This window comes from Zophobas morio, unplaced genomic scaffold (genome assembly GCF_036711695.1).
Source record: "Zophobas morio isolate AGI-343-1 ecotype UQ-CSIRO unplaced genomic scaffold, CSIRO_AGI_Zmor_V1 ptg000029l, whole genome shotgun sequence".
In the NCBI taxonomy this organism is placed as follows: domain Eukaryota; kingdom Metazoa; phylum Arthropoda; class Insecta; order Coleoptera; family Tenebrionidae; genus Zophobas; species Zophobas morio.
Genome location: NW_026972134.1, coordinates 7,284,187 through 7,307,557, shown reverse-complemented (window position 1 = coordinate 7,307,557; position 23,371 = coordinate 7,284,187). Strand labels below are relative to the sequence as shown.

At 33.8% G+C, this 23,371-nt stretch overlaps 3 protein-coding genes across 4 annotated transcripts; 2 read left to right on the top strand and 1 right to left on the bottom strand.

Moving 5' to 3' along the window:
* Window positions 1–263: 263 nt before the first annotated feature.
* On the top strand, window positions 264–2,354 carry LOC135137488 (uncharacterized). The gene is made up of 4 exons (XM_064067157.1): window positions 264–403; window positions 888–1,182; window positions 1,260–1,703; window positions 1,923–2,354. The coding sequence occupies exons 1-4, from the start codon at window positions 285–287 to the stop codon at window positions 2,259–2,261; spliced, it is 1,197 nt and encodes a 398-aa protein (XP_063923227.1). The 5' UTR covers window positions 264–284; the 3' UTR covers window positions 2,262–2,354.
* A 2,291-nt stretch (window positions 2,355–4,645) lies between these two features.
* LOC135137342 (uncharacterized) lies at window positions 4,646–11,188 on the top strand. The gene is made up of 6 exons (XM_064066965.1): window positions 4,646–4,769; window positions 5,410–5,957; window positions 6,011–8,042; window positions 8,130–8,386; window positions 9,060–9,207; window positions 10,977–11,188. The coding sequence occupies exons 1-6, from the start codon at window positions 4,646–4,648 to the stop codon at window positions 11,186–11,188; spliced, it is 3,321 nt and encodes a 1,106-aa protein (XP_063923035.1).
* Window positions 11,189–12,710: 1,522 nt separating this feature from the next.
* On the bottom strand, window positions 12,711–15,324 carry LOC135137588 (uncharacterized). 2 transcript variants are annotated; one of them, XM_064067280.1, is made up of 4 exons: window positions 14,608–15,324; window positions 14,255–14,550; window positions 13,815–14,203; window positions 12,711–13,243 (listed from the first exon to the last, which is right to left on the bottom strand). In XM_064067280.1, exons 2-4 carry the CDS (start codon window positions 14,266–14,268, stop codon window positions 12,849–12,851), a joined length of 798 nt encoding a protein of 265 aa, XP_063923350.1. In that variant the 5' UTR covers window positions 14,269–14,550; window positions 14,608–15,324; the 3' UTR covers window positions 12,711–12,848. The 2 variants fall into 2 exon arrangements, with proteins under 2 accessions (XP_063923350.1, XP_063923349.1); XM_064067279.1 differs by having other exon boundaries at window positions 14,255–15,324.
* Window positions 15,325–23,371: the final 8,047 nt, after the last annotated feature.

Genomic DNA, 23,371 nt, shown 5'->3' with positions numbered 1-23,371 from the left:
CAATGTTGACAGAATTGTAAGAAATTTTGATCTTGAGGAACTGTAGAAATATAAAATTATTTCAATAAACTTGGGCGTTTTTGCCCATTAGTAACCATTTTAATTGTTGTTGTAATGTTAAAAAATTTGAAAATGTAAACGTTTTAATGGACACAGTTATGGCTGACCTAATTATTCTTTTTCGTACATATAAAAGAATAATTAACATAAATAGGTATGCTTTAAACTGCTTTAAAATGTATTAAGTAGTTAGTCATACTTAGATAACAATACCGCTTGTCGCTATGCAATTAAGTGCAATTTTTAAGCGAAAAAGTCCACAAATTTGGAAAATATGGACAAGACAGAAGGCTACAATATTAAAAATTTCTACAACGCACGGATTAAATACAAGTTCAAAGAGGTACACACTTTATTAACTCAAAAACTACAGTAAATATTGATTTTAACCAGTCATCCCTACGCTAACTAGCAATTTTTTTTAATATATTTTTATTTTAAGATAAAATTGTTTGAAATGTAACGTCATCTTTTAAAATGTTTGGTTTATGTTTTTGTGTTTCAGTGTTACAGTGTTAGTAAAAAAAACTCTTGAAGACGCCTCACATAATTGTGTAACGTTTGCATTTTTTACATTATTCATCTAAATGATCATTGATCACTTTAGTTAAAAATAACAAAAAATAATTTTCAAAATTGGACTAGGGAAATAAGGTTTTAAAAACGAGTGTGTAAGATAACTTTAGAAAGTCCGTTTAAGCAACATTTTCTACTGTTTTCCCTAGCGCTTCAATTTTTAACGTAGTAACTAAACTCAAGGGGATACTGGTAAAACGCTTGTGATTTGAAATTATTGCCATTTTAGTGTATAGATTATGTACTTTTAGAATTTCATCTAAACCAAGAAATGAAGGGAACAATAATTTTTTAGTTAGTGCGGAAAAATATAAAGAATTTTTGAATTTGTTTCCTATGGTAGTGAGTGACTTAACGAATAAGATTGCAGACCCAAATCTTGTTGAAGCAAATGTACACGACGAACTCCTGCGTTATCTTGCCCCTTTTGGTAAAAAATTGAGAGCTTCCATTGTGTTCTCAACTTATGAACAGCTTGAAAAGCCAGAAAATATTACACCGGAAAATCTCAGATTAGCAATGATTATGGCTTGGGCTTTAGAAATGGTAAGTCGAGTCTTAATTAGGTATTAAAAGTGTAAAAAACGGAAATTCAGTCGGAATTAATAACATATTTTTGTTAGCTACAAACAGCTTGTGTACTGATTGACGACGTAATTGACGAAGGAGTGATGCGACGGAGCTCCGTCTGCTGGCACAGAAAAGAAAATATCGGCTTGCATGCAACTAATGATGCAATCCTCCTTGAACAAGGAACTTATATATTACTCAGAAAATATTTTAGAAACCATCACTGTTATCTACCCTCGATGCTGTTGTTCCATGATATCACTCTGAAAACCGCTTTGGGAGAGGCTGCGGATTCCATGTCTGTCAAGAATGGTAAACCTCAATTGCAGCTTTTTACAATGGAAAGATTTAAGCGCATTGCTGAACTGAAAACTGGGTTTTTCACTTTCTATTTACCGATAGCTTTAGGAATGTATATGGCAAACATATATGACTTGGAACTCCACAAAAAGTCTGAAGATTTGTCCAAAGATCTCGCATTTCTGTTTCAAGTGCAGGTAAGTTACATAGGCAATAATAATAATAATAATAATATAAAAGACAATTTACGAAAGTATGTTATGTGAATTGTTAGCAAGAGGTGCAGCATATATTTGCATCACTTTTATAACGCTTTTACAAAAAAGAACGTGATATAAATATTTCACGTCATATACTTAGTTTCCGTAAAATGCTATACGAGATGGGATCATTTTAAAGACAACTATAATTCCTAGGATGACTTCATGGACTGTTATGGCAACCCACATAAAATTGGTAAAAAGGGAACAGATATTCAACAAGGTAAATGTTCATGGTTTGCTGTAATGGTAATGGAAAAAGGAAATTACTGTCAAATAGAGACAATGAAGGAATGTTATGGTCGAAACGATCCTAAAGCAGGAGCAAGAATTTTAAAGGTATATGAAGAACTAAACATTGCAGATCTATATAGACATTGCTTAGACAACACTTTTAATAATATACAAAAAAGCATCAGACAAAACATCTATAACAAAAATTTACAGTCAGTGTATTTTAAAATTCTAAAATCCATTGAGGGAAGATCCTTTTAACAAATCGCAGTCACGTCGTTCTTGGATAAGCAGTGTTAATAAAAACATCATTTTAAAAACTTAATAATACTTTTGCCATTAATATTTTACAGAAATTTGAATATGCTAAACATGTATTGTAAGTTCTATTTGTAAAATGAAACAAAAATGTAAATAAAACGTTTGGTCTTCGGTTGTTTGCTTTAGAGAAACTAATAATTATAGAAACAAGTACGAAAAAGAACATTTTAGCAGAATCTGACTTTTGAGAGAATGTTATAATTACTTAGGTGAGTAAACCGTCAAGCTTTCTCTTGACCAAATCCATTTTACCGAAACTTTGCCTGCTGAGTGGAAGCAGGCCGTTATTAAATTATTATAAATAAGATAAGTTATAAATTTGACCCTTCAGACTACCGTCCAGTTTGACCACTCTAGTTGTTAAAATTATAGAAGCAACAATGTGAATGTCTTTGTATTTTTAATACGAGGTCTACTCCGTAATATTTGAAATACAAGAAAACGTAACGGGCTAGGTTTTTGAAATCTTATTTACGTTCAAAGTAATTACTTCCAATATCGTTGCAGTTCTGCAGAAGAATTTTCTACCGAATCTTAATCTCAAAAATAAATTCTTCTTCTGAAGAAAAATGGCGACCTCATAAATACGTTTCTATTTACAAAAATTTCCAAAGGTCACACACTGCTAAATCAGGGGAGTAATATGGATATTTAATAATTTTAATAATATTTTCGTCCAGAAACTGAACCGTTGTTCTCGCCATGTAACGAAATATTGTCACGGGGGAGCATTGAACTTTTAAGAGTGAATTCGTACAACACTTTTAGCAGACATTTCTGGGTGTACAAACTTACTTCTTTCACTTGAACTGCCCTGACTAGCCCCCCATTTTTAATTAACACAGCGTACACGACTTTTTTAGCTCAATGCTTTTTTTTCATAGTTGTCGGTGTGGGGTCACCTTCGAACACTCACATTCAACTTCCTTGACGCGTTGGAATGTCGAAAAATGGTATATGTGTCTCCTCACCTGGTACTATTTTGGAAATAACACGACGGCCACCATCGTGTAAAAATTTTAAAATTTTTCTGGCAATTCTATTACGCCTTTTGTACGTCTGTCAAATTATGGAGAATCCGAAAGGAAAGAATTTTCGGCATTCGTAATTCTTCATGAAAGATTTTGTGTGTTGCTGCGGATTCGATGTCTAGCCTAGCCGCCATCATTTCATAAGTTCAGTTTTACTATCTTCCGAATGCCAGAATTATTTTCTAAACAATTGCTATGCGAGCCCTATATTCTTCATTATAAAAAGAAACTACTGCCCTTGTAGAGTTCTGAAACCACCTAAAAAGGCTGGCCCAAGACGGTGTTTCATTACGAAACCCGATTTTTAAACGTTTTGAAGATTGTTCCTGAGTTAATCCAACTTTAAAGTCACAGTAAATCATGGAACGATGGTTTTTCCTAAATCATTATTTCGACTTAATAGATTCTCATTTGAGAATTTTAATACAGTAGTATGCAGTATTGATTCCAAATTATTAATTAGTAAGGAAACTACTGTCATCGTGAATGCGAAGAGGCCAAAAGATTTGATGCTGATGTTGTAATATGATTTCTGTTCTATGCCTTCAATTCTGGAACGTTTATTATCGGACACTCCTGTCACAACGAAGTGTGCACCGAACGACATTCTTGTGATTTAGACCATATTTAAGATGTGTTTTTATTTATATGAAGGGGAATTCGATTCATGATGTAATCTTGATTGATTAATTTTGAATTACTGAATTTAAGTTCATGAAGATTCTCGTCGTTTTGTTGTTGCAGTGTGGTGTCACAAAATTTTGGTTACTTTGCAGTTTTTAATTTGAACCCTTGATAAGTATTGATTTTGTTTGTATTTAAATTTGCACCACACCGAGTAATAATGTGGGCATTGCCACCCATTCACTTTAGATAAGCTGTTGCCAACTAGAGAGTTGTATACATTTCATAAGTTGTGTCGATGTGATCAAAATTTGTAATCCTGGGTTTGAAAAGAACCAGGAGATGTTTGTGGGAGACTGGCTGATAAAAAAACGAAATAAAATTAATTCCTCCATAATTTTGTATCGTTAATACAAGGTCACTTTTCCGCCTTTGCGGTTCATCACTTTGCATTAGAAGTGTGTCAGTGCAGCTAATACACGTATAAAGTGTTGCTCTGAGTGACCTTCAGTGGTGTTAAAGTATGTCGGCGACGGTGATCATGGTGGCTGTGGCGTAGGCAACCAAACATACAAGCAATACGTTAGACGTCATAGGTGGCGCCACAAAGTGTTGTGTGATTCCCAGAACCATAAACAATATTGAAGGTCGACGGACATATAGCCATATATGGTAATGAGCAGGAACACGAGGGGGAAAGGGTTTCTCCCACGCGCGGAACGGCGGGACAAGGGGGCAGTGAGAAAGAGAGGCCCGGTCACGTCGGATCGCGAAGTTCCACAAAGTGCTTGTAGTACGACCCTGAGCGCCCAAAAATTCGTTTTTTTTTAATAAAGGCTCCGACAAGTATCATCGAGTGTTTTAGGGTGGATTCTATACCAATCTTTTGTGCTTTGTGTTATCTTTCCAAAGGCCAAAGCGGTTTTTGAATCCAACGGATGGTTAATTTGATATATACCAATATCTACTCAATTGCTGGCTGTTACCACGGGGACGTTTTTACGTACCGATAGTGTTTCTTTCATTAAGGTGAATGACTGCGGTCGTACAACATTTTTAATTAATCCTTTGTTCTCTTATGTTTTACCTCCCGTGGTCTTCCTGTTTGTCGAAAGTTAAACAGACCCTTGGGTGTGAAGAACTTGTGTCCTTGTTATATCCTATATTCCACTTTTTTTTAATCATAATGAATAATATTTGCTTAAATTGTGGTATTGTATGCAAAGCTAATGCCCATACCATAACTTGCGATGGTTGTCAAGGAATATTGCATATTGCCTGTGTGGGGCTCTCCGAAAATGACGTGAAGATAACACGAGCTAAATCTAGGTCAATAAAAGTAGTGTGCAATACATGCAACAATAATATGGCTCAGTATAAAGATTTCAAAACCTTAATTTAATCGTTACAAACCGAGTTTACAACTGCCATAGAGAAACTGAAAGAAGACTTTGACACTCAACTAGCCACTCTTCGGTCCGCGCTTCATGAAGACCAGCGTAGCCCCAGCAATCAATTTGAAGAAATCGTTAACGAAGTAATGGAAAGGCAAAATCGAAAACAAAACTTAATCATATTTGGTGTTGAAGAGCAACCACAGATTTCTACTAATAATAATAATCAGCGTTCTGCAATAGATAAGTCTGCCGTTGAAAATATTTTACAATTAGTCCGGCCTGATGCTGATGTTTCTGGTATTAAGATTCAACGTTTGGGTCGCTTTTCTCAACAAAATCCCGGTAATAAACCTAGACCCATAAGAGTTATCTTGAATGATGAATTCGAGGTTCAAAAATTTATTCGTAATGCCAAGGTACTGAAAAGCAACGTAAACTATAACAATATTACTCTGTCCTTCGATCGCACTCCTAAGCAAAACGCATCCTACAGACAAGTCAAAGAACAACTTGGCATTAGAATAAGCAACGGGGAAACAAATCTGAGAATAAAATATATAAATGGCTCACCCAAAATTGTCTCGGTAAACTAAAAAGAACACCCAGTTGCACGTCTTCGTTGTGTTGTATTTACCAGAATGTTCGGGGCTTAAGATCCAAAATATCTAACTTTTACAATTCTGTTTCTGAATTAATCAATGTTGATATAATAGCGTTAACTGAAACTTGGTTGGCCAGTGATATTAGTAACACTGAATTTCTTCCTCATGATTTTGTTGTTTATCGGAAAGACAGGGATCTACAAGCGATGGGCGTCTCTCGAGGAGGTGGGGTACTTTTAGGTATTAATAATACATTGAAATCATCTGCTCTGGATCTTTCTTATTTAGGGGATATTGTTCCGACTATAGATGTTGTAGGAGTTAAATTGTTCAGTGTTAAGCAGGAATTAATTCTTATTGTCCTTTACGTACCTCCTCAGGTATCAGTACATGAATTTCAACTATTTCTTGAAGCCCTAAGTAGAATAGACATTCAAGAAAATAATAAAATTTTGATTTGTGGTGACTTTAACATTCCGGATTTCACCTTGGGTAAAATAAACCAATTCACTCTATCTCTTAATAATTTCCAATCTTTCCTTAATTTAGAGCAGCATAATAATGTGCAAAATAAATATCACCATATTCTAGACTTAGTTTTCTCTAATATCGAGTGTAAGGTAGAGGCTTCTGATTTCAATTTCGTCGATGATGATGTTCACCATCCTTCTCTTTGTATAGTTATAAAATCTGTAATCCCCCTTGATCAATCTTTCCCTATAAATAATCTAGAACAATATGACTTTAGAAAGGCAAACTTTCCAGTTCTTTATGATATGCTTTACTCTTGCAACTGGGATTTCCTAGATACCGATGGTAGCGTTGATGAAATTTGTTCTCTTTTTTATGCCAAACTCCATGAAATTTTTGATCTTGCTGTTCCTAAATTTAAAATCAAATTGAGTACTAACCGTCGACAATATCCTCCCTGGTTTAATCAGGAAATAAGAAATGCTATACGCACTAAATACTCATTGCACAAACTGTATAAAAAATATAAAACTGCTCATTACTATAATTTATTTAAATTCCATCGTTCCAAATGTAAAGTGCTTATTCAAAATGCTTATAGAATGTACATGCGTAAGATTGAAAATAATATTTCTATAGATCCTAAGTCATTTTGGATGTTTCTTCATAACAAAAAAGGTAGCACACGTATTCCTGGCTTAATGCGCTATGATGACAGAGAACTATCATGTCCACAAGCTATAGTTAACGCTTTTGCTCATCATTTTAGTAATGTTTATATAAAGTCCGATTGTTTAGCTCCTTTTTGCACTACGAATGAAACAGCAGCTCAGCTTTCAATTACTATTACTTCACTGTCTGAAAAAGATATTCTTTTGGCCTTAAAAAACTGTAAGAACACATTTACATCCGGTCCTGATGGCATTCCTAGCTTTCTACTCAAGGACTGTGCATATATCTTTGTGACTCCATTGCTTAGAATATTTAATCTTATTCTCAAAGATTGTCAGGTATCAGAACTTTGGAAAAAATCCTGCATTACTCCCATATTTAAGTCTGGGGATAAAGCTGATGTAAAGAACTACAGGTCCATAAGTTTATTACGTAATTTTGTGAAGATATTTGAATCAGTAATGTATAAGCTAATTTATTCATCTGTGAAATCTTTTATAACACCATACCAACATGGTTTCGTTGAGAAGAGGTCGACTGTGACGAATCTGGCTTGTTTTTCTCAATACGTATCTCAGTTAATCGATAGTAGAAGTCAAGTCAACGCGATATATATGGACTTTTCTAAGGCCTTCGACCAAATCGATTACTTTATTCTCCTAGACAAACTGCGCCAATTTGGCTTCTCTGAGTCATTACTTAAATTATTCAAGTCGTACCTTATTGGTAGAGTGCAGTCAGTACGATATCGTAACTTCTATTCAGAAATATATTCACCGACATCTGGAGTTCCTCAGGGATCTAATTTGAGACCACTTTTGTTCTTATTGTTTATTAACGACATTGTTGAACATATATCTTCCGAAAAGTTGTTATTTGCAGATGACTTGAAATTGTTTTTTGAAATTAACACCATTGATGATTGTAGGATTCTTCAAACCAACATTAATACTGTAGTCGAGTGGTGCAACACTAATCGTTTATCACTAAATAAAAATAAATGTTTTGTAGTTTCGTATACTAAAAAACAGGAACCTATTATCTTCAATTATAATATCGATGCAGTTACCCTAAATCGTGAAGAAAAGTATAAAGACCTTGGAATCACCTTTGATAGTAGGCTAATGTTTAATGATCATATGACAGAAATAGTGTCAAAAGCTTACAGGATGTATGGTTTCATTTACAGAAATTGTAATGATTTTCTCAACATCTCTACTCTTTGCAATCTGTATTACGCATTAGTTAGATCTCAACTTGAATACGGAGTACTAATATGGTTTCCAATTTACGAAATTCATATAAAAAATATAGAATCCGTCCAACGTAAGTTCCTGAAATTTCTGTCATATCGTTCATCTGAGGTATATCCTGACAGAGGGTGTGATCACTTACAACTGTTAAATCAATTCAACTTTATTTCCTTAGAAATTAGGCGTATTATTCATACCATCAGCTTTCTACATAAGTTAGTTAATAGCATGTTTGCGCAAAACAGTTTCTTATGCAGTTTACCTTATGCTTACACTTATAATTTATAATTATAGTTATAAGCATAATTGTAACAGCTATGCTGAAGGCTTAATTAATTTTGCACATGAATTATTTAGAAATTTTGGCGACTTGTGGCAATATAGAAGATGTTCAGAACTACTCAGTTGTTTATATCGTAGATTTCGATCCGATCGATTTTCGAGACGATCGAAGTTGCCAAACCTACTTTAATCTACAAGCGTTTATATCACGGAAAACAGTCCGTTCGATCCACTGATTTGTAGTTTGAAATTGGTTTGAGTTTGACGTTTGGAGAAAGATAATAGTGTAACCAGTGATGGTGTAACACTATTTCTTTTTATGTGTGAAGTTGTCAACATAAATAATAAACCTATAAAAGTTAAAGTCCGTTTACATAGCTTCTTCAAGCATTTGAATCCGTTTTAGATCCGATCGGTTCGATTCAATCCGACTAGTTTGTCGGATCGAATTTTGATAGTGAATCCACTTCAACATTCGATCTGCAGCGTTTATACCATTAGTTTCAATCGGATCGAACTGAGTCGATCGGCTCGAAATCCACGATATAAACTAAGTAAGTGTATCAGTTAATACAAAAAGAGTTTCTTTTTCAGTTGCGACATAATTAGAATTCTAAATGACACTGATTGACATTGTAAAAAAATTATATTGTTGTCAACATAAGATGTAACGATTATGAGTGTTATAATTATAAGACATAGGTTATAAGGGTAAGTGTAAGCATAAGAAAAAAATTATAAGAAAATGTTTTGCGCAAACACGCTAATAACAAAATAGACTGTATAATTCTTTTAGATAAAATTCGTTTCATTGTACCTCGTGTTCATTCTCGACAGTTTTTAACATTTTACTCATTAGCAACCAGAACAAATGTGTTACGTAGATCACCTATAATTCTCATGTGTGAACTATTTAATCATATATCTAAATTTTGCGACATAAATGCTGATAGTTTAGGTACTGTTATTCAAACCATTTATAAAGTCTACTGTAATAAATAATTTATTTTGTCTTTTGTTCCGATCATAATATTATAATTGAACCATTAATTAAAAGTTGCGTTTTTGGATTAAGTTTTCACTTGTGACTTATTTTTACTTAACTTTATTTGAGTTAATATTTTATACATATATATATTTTTTTCTTTTTCTTTTTCTTTGTATTTACTGCACTACTTCATAATTATTGTTAATTTTTTTCCCTGTTACTGGGTGTATTATTACCTGTTGGGAATAAAGTATTATTATTATTATTATTATTATTATTATTATTAAAGAACGCATTTCGCGATTTCAAACACAACGATTGAAAGTTAAAAAAAAAATGTTTGTATAGAATTAATATTTTGTTCTTTACAAGTCATATATTTTTTAAGCTAAGCTACTGATGAATTAATCAACTTATTTATTTGATAATGTTAGAAATTTTTATAATTACCAGTAAATCATAAATACAGGGTGTTATTGAAAGGTACGTACAAAAAAATTGACAGTTCTTCGCGAAGTCTAAGAAGTCAGAAAAACTTATTTTGTGTTATCAAAATTATAAGGGAAAAATTAACCCTTATCCAACCTTTTTAGACGCTACTGAACGATAAATAGGTAAAATTAATTTATTTTAGCAAATCCTAGCAACTGTAACAATAAAACTTTTGTCAAGACTAAATGTTGCTATAGAAACGAGAGATGATCTTTTTATCAGAGGCGTACAACAAATTTGGACATAAATTTTAATAATTTTTATCTCTAAAAGGAGAACACTTTTACCTGAACTTTTTTTAACTTTTAGCATCCATACGTCAAGACCAAATGTCGATTTTATTTTGTACGTACCTTTCAATAACACGCTGTATATCAAATTTTGAAAATTATTGCATGATTAGTCTATTTAGAACGCGTGAGTGTTAATTTTTAAGTACGTACTGTTCCATTATTGCCCTATCTAATAAAAACAGTGGTATTGTTGTTACTTTTTAACATACACGAGTAACTACCTATTATTATAATTTGTGTCTAGCATAAATTATATCGCAAATTGCTTCGAATCGTTTGAATTGTTATTGTTGATTGTTATATAACATAACATTTCTATGTGTAAAATTACACTTCTAGATCTTTTGAAAAATTTTATTTTCATAGAATGTATATAATTTTCAGATGCGAGTACTGAATTGGTATTGTTACGTTGATTTGTAATTAAAAAAAAAAATGGTATAGGTAGAACTCAACAATTTATTTCTCGGTAATACAAATTTATATGACTAACAACACAGCGATTATAATGCCGACTCAACTTGGACTCTAATATTCTCTTGTTGACTAGATTCCAAAACTCACTGCTTCCGACGATGGTCTCTATTTAAAACCATAAATTCCTTTCTCGATAGTTCGCCGTCATCGCAGAACCGCTTGTTTAGTCGAACGCCGCGGCGTCCGGCCGCCGTCACCGATGATGAAGTGTCCATCACCGCCATACATACTAGAAAGCTCTCTAGAAAACCCATAGGCGTCGTACCGTTCTTAATTTATAAATGAAGTTCGACCTGATTATATTGACTTTTACTTTCACTTAGAGATGCACGACTCATAAATAATGTTGCTCAGTTATTTGTTGTGATAACCCAAACATCCCACGAAAACTGAGACATGAGAACAAAATTTTGCACCCGCGAAAATTTCAAAATTTGGCTTTGAACTGTCGTCATCAAAATGTTGCCCTATGTTGTGTGCTTTTTCTCTTGTTCAGCAGAGTACCTTCAAACACAAGATATGAAAAATAAAAACTGGTTATTCCTCGATTGCCATGGGAAAAATCTGTGAAATTTGTTATGACGAGCTGAGGGCCCAATGCTCAGTCAATACGAATATTTTAATATTACAAATTTAAACACGAACAGAAAAAAGGAATCTGAATCTTAGTAAATTGTTGCAAATACTCAAGTTATTATCATTAGTATTAATAATGAATAAAAATTAACGTCTGTGTCGGGAGTCTTTGTCATAAATCACGGTTATTGCATTGATAGCTTTCATCTAGATTCGATCGATCTCTCCTCAGTTTTCAACATTACATTATTGTGTTGCGAGGTCCATGAGGCACAACACATACTCATCCTCACGGTGCAAGGTTGTTAATAACTGACCGCATCATCTACTTTTTCGCGGACTACCAGATCGGAAGTAGTTCGTTTCACAAGGAAGCAGGTACACCAAGCGAAAAAATTATACGGGTTCACAAATTAGACTTTCCAGTTCACGATATTATTAAATTACGAGATGAAATTTTCAAGGTTCTTGCTCTTAAAATGGAGAAACATTTAAAATTAGTTTAAATACCATAAATAAATTATTTTAGATCTCAAGAGAAAAGTTCGGAAAACATTCAGAAATTTCAGATATAATTGTTATAAACAAAATTTAACTCCTGTTGATAGCATCGTCAATTTTACGCATTCCAGATTGGAAATGCATTAATTAACCGTATTATGTTAAATTGCTGAAATTACAAAACTAAATTTAATCTACCCTTATTTTCACCACGTGTTTACACTAACTCATCCCTAGATCGAGGGACTCTCAAATTTTCTTATACCTGCTCTACATTCGAATCTTAAAACTGAACACATGGTTGCCTATGTTTGAACGATTTTCCTTATTTTGAGATTTTCAAATGCGATTTCACTCCAGTTTTCAAAATCAACATTTAAATTCCAAAATTCCTTCTGTTATTAAGTAATAAGTATGAATGCCTAATATATTTTTTTTTATTGTAGCAATTCATTAATTTAATTCAATAAATAAATTTTCAAAAAATTTTGGCCCGCAGTAAGGCAGCTCCTAATACTTCTTGTTATCACTTTAAATAAAACCTGCTTTTATTAAGCTTGAATTTACACCAACTATAGTTGGTAACAACTGACTCCCACCCTTTTCTTATCCTGGCGAGAGTTTGCCAGCCTGATTTTTTCTGCAGAAGATTAGAAAACAGCAGCCATTCAAATTGAAATGATTTCTCACCAAATTGACAAAACTAGTCCATAACAATACAACCACTAAATTGCGGAATTAAAATTTTAATTCAAAAACAAACAAGTACACATAAGAAAAAATAGAAAATATTTTTTAAAATTAAACACAAACAACGACTAACCTAAAAAAATAACACAATAATTCAAATTAAAAAAAAAAACAACACTTAACTAATCCTTCTTTTTTTAAAACAATTTTTTTCTTCACTGTCCAGACTCCTTCGTCGCAATACACTCACCATTTGTTCTTTAAAATCTCTAATTTCACGAACAATATCTTTTCTAAAACCTCTGCACTCACTGAGCATTTCACGTAATAAGTCATTTTGATCTCTGAGGGCAAGATTCTGTTTCCACAACAGCGCATTTTGCTCCTGTACTGCCAGGGTATGCTCTTCCTGTAATAGCGTTGTGCTGAGCATGTGCTCAGCTGCGAGGGCTCTGCTACTTTTTTTTTTAATTTTAGCGGTAGGTTCTTCTACTGGAGATATGGGTGGTAGTGGTAGTGGGGATAATGCAGATATGCTGAGAACATTCGGCGAAGAAGGGGAAGATAACGATTCTACAAAAGAATGAAATTAGGATGCAAACGTTAGTGGCACTAATTTCCTTTGAATAAATATATATTTGAAAATTCTGGGTTCTTTAATATTTTATATCTTTCACAATACTCTCTCCCAAATTAATAAGTGTTCAGTTTGTAAACAAATTTTGTCCCAAAATAAATGTCCGACTTCATAAAAAATCGATCTTTTTAATTAATACAAATATAAAATTTTATCCTTAAATTCAATTAAATTATGTTTAATTAATGTGTTCGTCATGTTTAAAAATAAAGTTTATATTTAGCAAAATAGAAATTGAACACTTAAATGAGATACACAAAGTAGGTATCTATTAATATCTGTATTTAAAAAGTCCGATTTATTCACTAGGTTTTAAAGTTTGACGTTAATAGGTTAATTAGTAACTAAAAAAAAGTTAAAATAATTACAGCAATAAAACTGGAAATATTAAATCTTTATACAGTTTCTATGTGATTTTAACATTTTATAGAGTAAATTAATTAATAACTGATATTGACTTCAACGATACACCTGAAACAGAAATAATGTTGAGTGGACAATACTTACCTTGTTCCCTGGAAGTATCATTGCCTCCTTGAATCTCCTCTACGTTTTCTGTGTCGATAAATGCAATAACTTTCCGGTCCAGTTCACTCAATAAAGGAACATCATTTTCGTCCCCATCTATCTCTTTTGCTACACGTTTAAAGGCATCCGCCTTTTGTTTCGTTCGAAACTTTAGGTCACGAATTTTTCTCCGGATCTCCTCCAGTGACCGAACCACCGGAGCTACAGCATTAACGCTTTCCACTACACTCTTCCACGCCCTATCGCGATGAAACTGCGTTAATTTGGGCCCCTTCAGAGGTCCCCATAATACATCACGTTTTTTTGTGACTTCGTCCACCAAAATCGAAACTTCGGTGGTTGTAAAGTTTTTCGATCGGGTTTTGTTGCTAAAACATAATTTTACGGTTAACTTTTCCATTGCAAAGTTGTAAACTTACGACTTATTTGCCATGGAAATTCGTTGAAAAACGTAAGGAAACAACCGGCACTGTTGCGATGGAAGATGGAGGTTATGTTTACAACAGAATGACCAATGACATATGTCGTTGCCATGGACGAATGAATTATATTCGTTCCTTCATGATCGTTGCTAAGGGCTACAATGTGGTGGCTATAGTTCCGCCGTAGCTCTGAGGCAGCAAAAATTGCCCCAACATTGTAGCCATAGAAAATCATACACAGTAGGTCCCCGGTCAGAGAACTGGTCCCAAGTACGTTGACCGCAAGGGGTAGGCTGTATGCATGATACAAGTAAATATGGTATGGACATACGCAGGTTTGCTGACGTCACCTGGCTGTATTCAGGCGGGAAATTGAAATATTTACCGAGCCCAACTAAAGTCACTAGATCTACTATTACTTTTAGAAAGTACGGCAAACTGCCTGTGGTCGGAATTCGACAGAGAGGAACCTAACCTATGTGTTAAACAAAGATAGCGCGAGGCTAGTAATTTTCGCTATCTGTCAACGAAAGGTTGATGTGTTTACGATTTGAGGTTACGACAGACTGTACTAGAATTATTGAGTTAACGGACCGGAAAGAACACTATTCCAGTCCCAAAGTAATTCCAGCCCTATTCAACGAGAAAGTGTCACCGGTAACCAGCAAACAGTCGTGGAAGACGTGTTACCACCAAGGCAATTGACGGCCAAATGACAGTAACAGGATCGCCATACTGGAAGCAAAAAATACCTGCTGTCGAAAAGACGGAGCATAACAAGGACACAGATATTTTCTTATTATTTGCTATCATCCCCGCTATTTTTTTAACAACGCTAGGTCGCTAGCAAACCACCAATTTGTTTTTACGCATCAGTTTGGTAACAATAAACAATAACCCTCATAACCACAAAAACTCATAACTGCCTCATAACCCTTAAAATTGATATTTGACATCAGATGTCAACACAGAAGTGGAAGGTCATTCATTCCACATGACGTCAGATAACGTTGCGCAGAAGAAGACGAGTTTTGGTTCATGGGATGTCCATACCATATTTACTTGTATCATGGGCTGTATGTAGGTACTCTTTTTTAAGAGTACTATATTATTTTTCAAATTCAAAAATGCTATACTTTTTACTTTTACTTCCCGATCATAGCTAACGAAATATTTCGTTAGCCTACCGTCGGTGGTCCCTATTATTGAAACTGCCACGCGCCCTTTTCTAGAGATTTCGCGATCGAGGTCGTTCTGGAGTGTCTTTACTCGAAACTCGAATCAGTGATGAGTGATGAGCCTAGAAAACTCATGGGCGTCGTATCGGGGCGGACAATGGGTTATTTCGTAACAATATTGTTACAACAAGAATATTCCGCCAAAAGTAAGGAATGCAAACAAAAATTATGAAACTTGCGGAATTTTTAAAATTGGACCATTATCGGTGATCGTCAACAAAATGTAGTACCTATGTTGCGATTTTAAATAGGGAAATGCGTTTAAATGCAAAGTAATGAACCTCAAATATGGAAAAGTAACCTTAAATGCTAATGTAAACATATAGAAGGAAAATATTTTATTAATTCTGGTCAAAAGGTTTTATGACTTCTATGAAACTTATCTAACCAGATGCAAAACCTTTTCATCCTTTCAAACGCAAGACTACCAATTTATATTAATAAATGTATGTACAATTAGTTGTGAAATTAAAATAATTCTTAAGGTCTCGACATCTTAAATAACCAAGGTAAGAGAATGGTAATATCAAACTTAATAGGTTTTTACTATATTTTAGCAGTTAAATGTATAATTACCCTGCACGGGCACCCCATGAATACTCTACAAAGAAATAGACAAAAAAAATTGGCAATTTTGGATACGAACTGTCCATACCTTCTTCCATCGTCGATTTTCAACAACAGAATATTCAAAATTCAATAATTGGGAGAACAGACGCAGACATAGGAAATGACACAAAACAAGTACAAAATACCCCTCCACTTTCAGGTTCATAAACCCCCTTGTTAATTAAAAAAAAAAAAAAACTAGATAAATTCTGAGAATTGAAGAAACACTTCTATTGACGGCAAATCTTCTGTTTTATTTTTAAGTTCAGAAGTTTTAATGATGTGTTTTATTTGAGTAGAAAAACGAAATAAACGTAACCTATCCCACTTGCTTCACATAGTGTATTTCAGAAGTTCTAGATAATAACAGACAAGTCGATGTCACCTATACTGATTTTCAAAAGGCATTTGATCAGGTCGACTATTTCATATTACTTCAAAATTGCATAACTATTTAGAATTTTCTCGTTCACTAGTGCAATTAATCAATCATATTCATACCTACTCAATCATCTATGTATTAAACTCAATTTGTTCAACATCTCATGTACTCCAAGTATCTAACTTGGGTCCTATGCTATTTCTTTTATTCATCAACGATTTAGTCGACGTCATCTTGTTAAATTAATACTTGCAAACGAACTTAAAATTTTCATTGAAATCAAGGATATAGAGTCTAATGATGTATTTTGAATAAGTTAAATCCTAATGTTTCCTAATTTTGTATAATCATTTTCACTAAAAAATGTCCCCAATTTTGGGTTCTTACATCATCGAAGCTCCGAATCTGTCAAAGATTTAGGAATGCTTTTTGACAAGAAACTGTATTTTCTGGTTATATTATATAGTAGTAGGAAAGGTGTGCAATAAGGTGAGTAACAAAAAAGGTCACTGTTATAATTTTGGTGCAAAATAATTCCGGGGCAACTTGGCTGGCTTCTCTCAACATTCGCTAGAACAATAATCGTTCCCGAAGATGGTCTCTATTTAAAGCCATACTTCCCTTCTAGAAGTCCCGCAGTCGAGGTCTTTCTGGATTGCCCATGGCGACTTCCGTTCCAGGCTTTTCTTCGGCCGCCGCCATCGACAATGAGGCATCATCGCCGCACATACTAGAAAACCCATAAGCATCATAAACCCCGCCCCTGACCTCTTTCCTTCTGCATTTGCTTTAGTTCACATAGTGCCACATTTTACGCAAATCTCCGCTAAGTGTAATGTCTGGTAACTTCAGTGACATAGCCACTGGTGAGACTGATATTATATATTCAGTTCGTAAATACACTGATCATGTTAAGGGTGTACATTCACTACTATATAACGTGTATCCGATGGTCAAGCATAAAAGTATCAAAAACAGGTGTAAGAAAGTACAAAGGAAAATAAAAAAGCGATAAATCTGGAAAGTTCGGTTGTGGCAGACAAGGATATTTCACATATCAACGACGAAGGGCACGTAATGGTTGTTGACCGGGTGGTCAATGACTAGATCACTCCGACGCTCTTCTCTATTTCCACTTTATCAAAATGCATCCTCCAATGAGCGAGAAGTATTCTTCACAATACTTCGTTACCTCCTTAATGTATTCGAATGTTACATCTCTGGCTGCAAAGTATGATGATTTCTGTGCCCACGTTAGCTCATACAAACCGTCAATCTTTTTGCTGATCGAAACATGGCTGACCCAGGTTAGGCAGTTCTTTATCACAAACCGAATTTTCGTAGTTTGGAATGCTTTGCCTCGAGAAATTGTCGAGGCTCCGTCTACTAATGCGTTTAAATCAAGGTATGATGCTTTCCAAAAAAACTTATGGTTAGTCTTAGTATCATAAACGGAATACCCACCACTCTAGGTAGCGCGGACATAACAAGCGTGCCTCTGCCTGATCGCGTCTTTAATAATATTAATAATAATATCTGTAACCTGTGAATCTTCATTACGATTCAGTTAAATTTACTAAGTCTTAATTCGGAGAAATACTTAGTTGATGTAAAAAGAAATATGTAACTAATTAACAGAAAAAAAGTTGATTGAAAATGTGTTAAACCATCATCTAAGTGAAATAGGAATAAGACTCATTTTTTCAACTTCAGATGCAGTATATTTTAAAATTTCATTACTGATACAAATAAAAAGCTTAACAACGAGCAAAATTTAATGAGCTTTCTGCAATAACTTTCAATCTACTCTGATAACCCAAACTTCCCGCCTTTAAATTGACCTTGGAAAAGTTTGAAAGGCCCGCGAAAAATTTAAAAATTCAAAGTTTGGCCCTGGCTGTGATCATCTAACAAATAGGAACCTACATTATGTGTTTTTTTTTTGCTTTTGAAAAATGGCGGGAAGACGGTTCTTTCATACAAGTGAGCATATACTGCATGTGAGTTGAGAGCGCAAGAAATAATAGACAAATTTATTTTGGAGGGGGGAGTACGGCACCCCCTCACAGGAGGAAAGACGCTGCGAAGATTTACCCCTCAGCGCAAAAAACCCCTTTGGTTTTATTCCCGGACATATTACATTTCAAACACCTTAAGATATATGAAAGAAAAACACTCGCGAATTGACAGACATACACATATGAAAAATGAACAAACGGAAAATTCTATACATCTGTTTGGAATCAATGCAAATATTTGAATATCACAAATTTAATAAAAACGAAGCAAAATCCGAATTAAGTAACTGGATGCAAAGACACAAGTTATTACAGGCGTGTGGCGGCAGATCTCCTTTTTTTTAGTTACGGCAATTAACAGGAGCACAACAAAAGTACCCCTGGAGCATTGTAGCATAAGCGGAGTCTGGGCTACCGGTCTGGAGCTGTTCTCCCCCCACGACGGTGATTCTATCTATCGCAAAGCCTACCCCACACGCATATCTCCATTACGAACGTGCCCTGCGGAACTAGGCCATGACGATCGTCCAACCCGCAAGAGATCTCGACTATTGGGCCAAGTCGAGAAATTTACAACATCGGCGGCCGCCCCTGAATCTATCCAAACCTGTGGACTTGTACAGGTGGCACGATAAATTTCGCCAGCTCGACTAGAAACCGAATTTCGCTTCTGCCACGTTTTCAGTGTCATTTAACCTCAATTCCATTTTAAAATATTCAACCTCTTATAACTCTAATGTTAACAACAACTGAACAAGTATTAAAGTTTCAAAGAGCAATAAACAACATTTAGATTCGCCACACAACCTTGTGAAATTTTAAACAACAAATAATTCTTATGTGAGATTAAAGTTGGACATCAAATAATTTATATGATAGAAACAAAACATCAACAAAGTCTTTACAAAACAAAACTTAGCAAGGATTTATGAAATAGAAGATCTGGTGTGAAATAAACTTGTAGAAATAGAAATATTATGTAAGGTTAAAACTGTAGAACATGAAATTTACGTTCAATTAAAATTATACAACAAACAAAATTACTAAGGTTAAAATTGTGAAATTAAGAAATATTGTATGAGGTGAAAATTTGCAGAGTTAACAAAATTTACATGAGATTAATTTTTGCCACACTTTATCAACGTTCAAACAAAGAGTTTACATTATGCCAAATTATATCATGATCTAAATGATGGGTTATTTCAAAAATAATTTACGTTGAAAGTTTAAAATACCGCGAACTGGTTACCCCAACAAAACACATAATAAACAAACACAAAAATATCCAATCATCGCTCCGAGGGAAAAAGCGTCTCGGTGATCTAAAATTTAAAATCGTTGTGAGGAAAAAGCGTCTCGGTGATGTAAATTTTAAAATCGTTGCGAGGAAAAAGCGTCTCGGTGATGTAATCAATCTGTGGCGTTGTGAGGCATGCCCCGATAATGATAACGATGATAACCACCTAAGGGAAGAAAATATCATAACCCCCACCAGTTCGCAGTATAATGAACTTGTTTAACTGCCGTAAATGAACTATTAGTAACCTTGTGTGAAGGATTAAGAAGTGTTATAATGTAACACTTACGTATATGCATCCAGAAGCTTATTCGTAATTAAACAATAAGGTGTTTTCCTGACGAAATGCATTTCATGAAATCTTCTAGCAAGTGGTTTATTTAAATAATCCTGATTGTTAAACTGTGTTTGCACTAGCTGACTATTAAGAAAAACTAACTTGATTGGTGAATTTACCGACAATGAAACAAATTTACAGCACGTGTTTCGCGTTCGACCGGAAGTCCGCATTTCTCCGATTAAAAGGGCGCAAGAATTTACCGCGCGGCTTGGGGACAACAAGAGTGACGTCAGTTACGATTGATTGTCGTTAAACAAAGGCTTCCTCCCATTTTATTAACTACCAAACCAACTAATTTAAACCTAGCGTTTACCACGTGTTTACACCTTCACAAGCACATTCATCATGAATCTACGCCATGCAGCTTCTCTACCAACCCTCTAACTAAAATCACCCTAGCGCTACGTGGTGCCATCTAACTCAATGATCATGCATTAAAAACCGACATGTCTATTTGGTTGCCTATGTTTAACGATTCCCTTTTCGTGATTGAATTTTTTTTCAAATTCAAATTATTCAAATGTGATTTCGCGCCGCTGTTAATTAATTTCAGCGCAAAAACTTTTTTTCAAATTCGGTCACCACACTACTATTACTGCTATTGTTCATAAACGCCAAAATTCGTAAAATTCTGCCAAAACTACGGTGTTTTAGTCAAATAATAATATTCATTTTTATTGTTTGTGTTATTTTCTGCAGGTCATTTTCTGTAGGTTATGGCATCCAGTTACAGAAAAACATCAAAACATAAGACCAACAAAATAAATAAAAATCACTACGATCAATAAAATAACTTAACGCTAAAAATTCCTGATATGTGTATAAGAAAAAGGAAAAATACTATAACCTACATTTTTTCTCAAGATAAAAATAAGGATAATTAACATACATATCTATGGTTAAACTATAAACTAATAAACGAGTTAATTAATTAGTCAAGTAGGTATCACTATCGTGATGGCCTTCCAAAGAAGCGCAGTTTTTAACCGTATGAACGCGCACTTTTGGCAAATGTGTACACGACACACAACTGAAATATCAAAAATTTCTACAGTACACAGACGTCCATTTAATTTAAACCAAAATTTGATCGATACATTAAATACGAGTTCAGAGAGGTAAATATATATTCAGTACGTTATATACGGGGGTTTCGGGAGTCCCAAAAAAAAAATAATAAAAAAATTCTTAATGATATGGATTACGAAAAAAATGTAATTTTATAAAAGTAAAATTGGCAACGCTGCATACACCTAATGTGTGAATACCTCTGGCTTATTTTCTGATTGCTTAGTAACGATGGTGACTGAAATTCACCTTTGCATTATATCAGGCAAACATTGTTGTCAAATGGAATTTGATCAAATTATTACAAAAACAACACAACACAACCATAACGTTGTGCATTCTAACTGAAATTGTAATTAAACATGGTCATGGGCGAGAAAAATATTAACTAAAAGTTTTGTAACGGGCGATAAATTTACTTATTTTTGGAGATGTTGGTATGATTCAGAACAATCGTCATTGTCGTAAAAATCAAGGTTGTCCTTGTGAAACTTGGATTTTATGATTTCACACCATTCTAATCAAGGTTTATAATTTCACAGTTAAATATTGGCGCCGTTTGGCTGGACACGATGTCTTTGTCCAGTTTTATAATTTCATGGTTTAAATTTGTTAATTTTAACAAAAAGCACATTTTGCCACTAAAAATCTTCATATTACAGTTAATTAAGCCTAATTTGGTGGAAACACAAATACTTTTACGACACCCCAAATAAACTGGTAACTTGTAAACAATTTTGCGAAAACAACTCCTTTGGAGGGGTCTTTACTTATAAAAGATCGAAAGATCCAAAAACGATCAGAGTCCTCTAGCCAGTTGCCTGTTAGTGTGTGTTTGTGTTGTGACACAAGGGGGTAAGTGTTGACATCTCCAAAAATGTGCACGATTTCATAAAAAGTTCAAAGTTTTGCTTTTATTAATATTTTTAAAGTTCAATTTAATTTTGATGATAAATCGCCCTTTGTATTCTCGATTGGATACCGTTTTGAGAATTAGATCTATTTTTAAAGATTAATTTGCATTGAAATTATTAGTTAAACAGTTATATTGTTTGATGAACGCTGACCACGCAACTACTATAATGTTCCTTACCAAGTTTTTGAGTTGTTACCAAATTTTGAGTTATGTTACCAAATTTTGAGTTATGTTACCAAATTTTGAGTTATGGTACCAATTTTGAGTTTTGTTATATTTTTGTTTTAGATTCTTTTAAATGTTTGTTTTATTATGCTTTCAAAGATTTAGTTTCAAACTTATAAGGTTTTCTTGAATTTATTTAAAAATGTTTCAATACTGAAGTTCATTTTCTGATAATTGTATTTGCATATTAAACTACACTACAATTTATTGTTATACCAAATTATTCTCATATGACTAAATCTCTTTTGTACATACTCATTTCTAAATTAAATATAATTATTCATTTAAGCAAAATGCATATACTTGAAGTAGTCCCTTTGTCCAGTCACTAGAATGTGTTACCATCATCACGAACCAGCCTACGAACAAATAAATAATATTTTCACTATATGTCGGGCACAAGGTCCACGACAAGAATATATACTAAATTAACAAAAGTTAATTTTGAAAATCTCCCAAGCCCGTCACAGTTTTATTACTAGTTATTGTGATAATGAATGAGTTGTTTAGTTGTTAAACGTAGCAAAAGAACTAATTTTAAAATCATTATAACTACTCCATAATGTAAAAAAGATTTTTTTACTATTTTTCTCAGACTCACCAGTTGATTGTTAAGAGCGTAGCGGAGAGTTAATCCGCCATTTTCCAGACACCCGGTATAATGAATTTAAACTACAGAAAATGTTGTTTTTAACCAGCCACGCTAAGTAATAATGAAATATTTTGAAATTATTCGAAATGTAATATATGATCGCTTAGAACATTTTAATTATGTTTTTAAATTTCAGTGTAAACTAAAATAATTTTGATTTCTTAACAATTTTAAATTAAATTTAACATTTAAATGTTTCCTCTACGTTACAACTCTCAAATTCTCAAAAATTATAAACTCAGTTTAAGCATTACAAATTCACAAACAATTTCCTAAACTACATTTCCGAGCTCCTCAGTGTACGACGTAATGGTTAAACTGGTGGGGATATTGTTAAGATACTTTGCTAATGCATGTATTTTTAGAATT